General features: G+C 42.0%; 1 protein-coding gene across 1 annotated transcript; it reads right to left on the bottom strand.

Moving 5' to 3' along the window:
• Positions 1-2,541: 2,541 nt before the first annotated feature.
• Positions 2,542-3,762, bottom strand: LOC145989151 (glutamate receptor 2-like). Its single transcript, XM_083124443.1, has one exon. It carries the CDS (start codon positions 3,760-3,762, stop codon positions 2,542-2,544), a length of 1,221 nt encoding a protein of 406 aa, XP_082980569.1.
• Positions 3,763-4,019: the final 257 nt, after the last annotated feature.

Below are 4,019 nucleotides of genomic sequence, written 5' to 3' on the forward strand. Positions count from 1 at the left end.
ATGTTTGTGTTTGTGTGTGGATATGCATAGTGCATTGAAGGGGGAGCTATGTCTCCCCCTTTTGGAACTTTTTTGAAGAAATTAAGTCACTCATTTGAGTAATGGCCTCCAAAATGTTTTTTTTTCTTTTCAACAGTCTGACCTCCTCTCCCTTCTTGCTATTATATTGTGGAAATTCAAAATGACTGATCTACTGATGCCATCCCTAACACTCCCAGAAAGTGAATTATGTGTATGTTCAGTGTATTATGCAATATGTCCTCTCCTCCAAAAACTCAAATGCAACGTCGCTTACGTTTCGGTTTACAACTTATGATAAACAGCAATTAATTGAATCTTTCAATCAAACTTTACAGAGGTGAATTATAACACCATGATTATGAAAAACTAAATATGCTGACCAAGGCAGTAATTTATTTTATTAAAAACATAAACTAAACGTAAACATAGTTTATGTTTTTAATAAAATAAATTACTGCCTTGGTCAGCATATTTAGTTTTTCACAGAGGTGAAAAATCACAGTCCGTAGATAACCAAGAAACATTAATTTTTATGGCTGCCGCAGTCATGGAAACAGATTTTGTTCGCCTAGTTCATCAGGTGTTTCATATTTTAATTAAACGCTGACGTAACTTGTTATTTCTTATTTATCTTTAAAGGAAAAAATAGGCCAAGAACTTAAAATCCAAGGTCAACTAATAACATATATTTTCCTTAAACATTCTTCCACTTTCCACCACTTCTTGCCTTGCTGATAGTGAAATACGAAGTAGCTGAATACAAAATTGCCAAAAAGGAAAAATTAAATACTTCGTAAGTCCTCTGAAAATTTCCAGGAACTTGAGCTGTCTTATTAGACAGATGAGCTAATCTTTCTGGTAAAGTTCTATTTTTACGTTGAAGGATATTTCCACACGTTAGAAGTACAGATGAGTCAAAAGTCCTTGACCACCCCTTATAAAATGAAAGGGAGTGTAGATTGCAGCAATAGGTCATGGTAGTAATATATTAGGCCTAGGGGGAAACTTCTTGGTGCATGTCATGACAACGTCCGCCATCTTGATGACCGCCATCTTGGGTCCAACTTCATTTCTTTAAATGGGAAGGGGAGCATTTGGGGTATGGTTTTGTGCTAGAATTTCAACCGGAATTCAGTGGTGAAGTCAGATATATGAAAATCTTAAGGATAAGGAAGTTATGAGTATATGAAAGTTACACAATTAAAGTTACACAATGTGTTCAATATGCTGTCATTCATGTGATATGCACATGTTGAGACGGTTCTCCCATGCTCTGTGGGCACGGATCAATATCTCAGATGTGATTTATGCACAGGCATCCAGTTTCCGTTGCTCCAAGTCATTCACATCCTGAATCTTTTCGGCATACACGATTGACTTCACATGACCCCACAGCTAAAAATCAAGTGGACAAATGTGTTGATCTGGGAGGCCATTCTACTGGCACACGTCGACCAGGGAACTCGAGGTCCAGATAGTGACGAACCTGTTGCTCATAATGAGGTTGTGCCCCATCCTGCTGAAAATATGAGGGGAAGCTGCCATACTCCGTCAAAACTGACGGTAAAATGTGTTCTTGTAACAACTGCAAATAATCCTCTGCATTTAAATTGTCATGAATGAAGAATGGGCCAATGATACGTGTCGCCCACATCTCGGCCCATACCATAGCCTTCCCAGCACCAACCATATTGCTCGGATCTCTCCACAACAGGTTCTCAGAGAACCAATACCGCATGTTCTGTTTATTCACTTCCCCATTCACATAAAAATTTGCTTCATCACAGCCCATCCACAAAACTGCATTCTCCTATGCGGGTTGTCCTCAGAGAGATGGCGCTGCAGCTGCAGCTTGTACGGGTATCACTCAACCATCTCTAACACCCTGCAAATGGAACTCTGGCTGACACCACATTGCACAGACATTCGGCGTGTGCTGCGCTGCGGAGACTAGGCAAACGATGCAAGCACTGCAGTAGCTATTACTTCGTCAGTGGCAGTTCTGGGCCTACCAGATCGTGGCCTGTCCTGGACTGTACCGTTCACTTCGACCCTGGTCAACAATTAGGACACTGTAACGTGCGACACTGGTTTCCGTTGAGGGTTCCGTTCGTTGAAATCACGAGCTACAGCAGGGGCACTTCTGTTCCCCACAGCTTGATGATCTGGATTCGTTCAGCCTTGGTCAATGCATGGTTCAACACCTGCAAATGATACGTAATTATCACTTTCATATGCCCATAACTTCCGTATCATTAAATTGTTCATAAATCTGACTTCACCACTGAATTCCGGGTGAAATTCTAGCACAAAATGATACTCCACATGCCTCCTTCCTATTTAAAGAAATGAAGTTGGATCTAAGATGGCGGTCACCAAGATGGCGGACGTTGTCGTGACATGCACCAAAAAGTTTCTCCCTAGGCCGAACATATTACTACCATGACCAATTGCTGCAATCTACAATCCCTTACATTTTATAAGGGGTGGTCAGGGACTTTTGACTCACCCTGTATTATATCATTGCTTTTTCTTCACATGTACGTAAACTATTTCTATTAAGAATGTAGTAAGTCCTAAAGAAAAGCCTATAGAAAGCAATATGAAGCAACCTGTCACGTGATATAGAGATATTATTGTGGGTTCTTTGTAGTGTGGTTCGGCAACAGTACCAGAAATAGCATCTAACCTCCATTTGTTGATGAACCCTGCTTCAGTCAACCTGTATATGATGGCGTTGATTCTGGATATGATGGGCAAACCTTTCCTAGTAAAGAAACTTACGGGGAATTGAAAAATGCATTGATCCATGACATGCAACCTTCGTCTTCCGTGCCGATCGACGAACACCTTATTCGTCAAGTACCTCAGAGTGTTCATGTTGAGCGGCGTTGCTAGGTCTCGCCCCACGGCTGTTCTCCAGATGTTGCTCGTCACGTTTGGCATGACCCTGTACCTCGCAACAATCTTGTCCGTTGCAGCATCTTCCATATTGTTGGTGGAGTTGATGAACAGAAGCAGATTGAAAGTTCCGCCAATGAGGAGGTCTGTTTCGGCGAGCTGAGCAAAGGAGTTTATGTCTGGTTCGTACTTGGGTACCGTGAAAATGCTGTTCAAAGACGCTTTGTACGATTCGTCCAGAACAAAGCAGAAGACCATCCACGCAAGGAAGAACAGGCGAATGAGGACCGTGGAAGGGTATGGGGACCAGTTGGAAAGGAACACCGATATGGCGTGCACAGCAACATAGGATGGATCCTGGAATTCGTTATTTTCTTCTTCCTTGTGATGAACCACCAAAACTACCAAGGTGAAAGTACCAACTAACAGAGCACTCAACGTTAGAATCCAGATTTCAGCTGAGAAAGCCCGCACTAGACTTGTCCACGCTGGATAAAAATTCGCTTTTGGAACCAAAAACGTGAAGCATTCCGAGGCATAGTCCTTTGTCATGTCAAACAACGTGGTTCGTTCAACACTTGGAAGCATGGCTGCGAAAACTATATCGGTTCTGTTGTAGAGTAGGTCCCCCATGAGACCCACGTAGGAACCGTTAGGTGTCCTGTAACCCCACCCCGCTCTATCAACTCTTTTCACGTACGTGGCACTCATGTTCATATGCTCAGCTATTACAGACAACAGTAGAGCCTCTACGCCAACGAATGGACTATTTTTTGATTGACTCTTCATCACGTATGGAGGATGTGGAAATGCCGTGTAGCGAACAGCGCACTGATACATGTTTGAATATTTATCCGGAAACAAATCACCATTTCTTGCAAACATACCAGCTTTCCATTCATCAAGCAGTGCAATTTCATCTGATGACCAACAGGACATCCAATGGAAGGGAAAGTACGTGTAAACCCTAACTAAAACCTCGTTGTCTTCCACGATTGGAAGACACAGAATAACATTAAAGATATTCATCTTCCAGAATATATTGAAAATTCCTTTCGTATTAATCGTCGTGATCTTCTGATCGGTTATAACAATCA

The sequence above is a fragment of the Lepisma saccharinum genome, chromosome 6 (genome assembly GCF_977018435.1).
Source record: "Lepisma saccharinum chromosome 6, izLepSacc3.1, whole genome shotgun sequence".
NCBI classification, from domain to species: domain Eukaryota; kingdom Metazoa; phylum Arthropoda; class Insecta; order Zygentoma; family Lepismatidae; genus Lepisma; species Lepisma saccharinum.

Coding starts and splice junctions, on each gene's coding strand:
- LOC145989151 (XM_083124443.1), bottom strand. CDS start 3,762: ATGTATCAGTGCGCTGTTCGCTACACGGCATTTCCACATCCTCCATAC.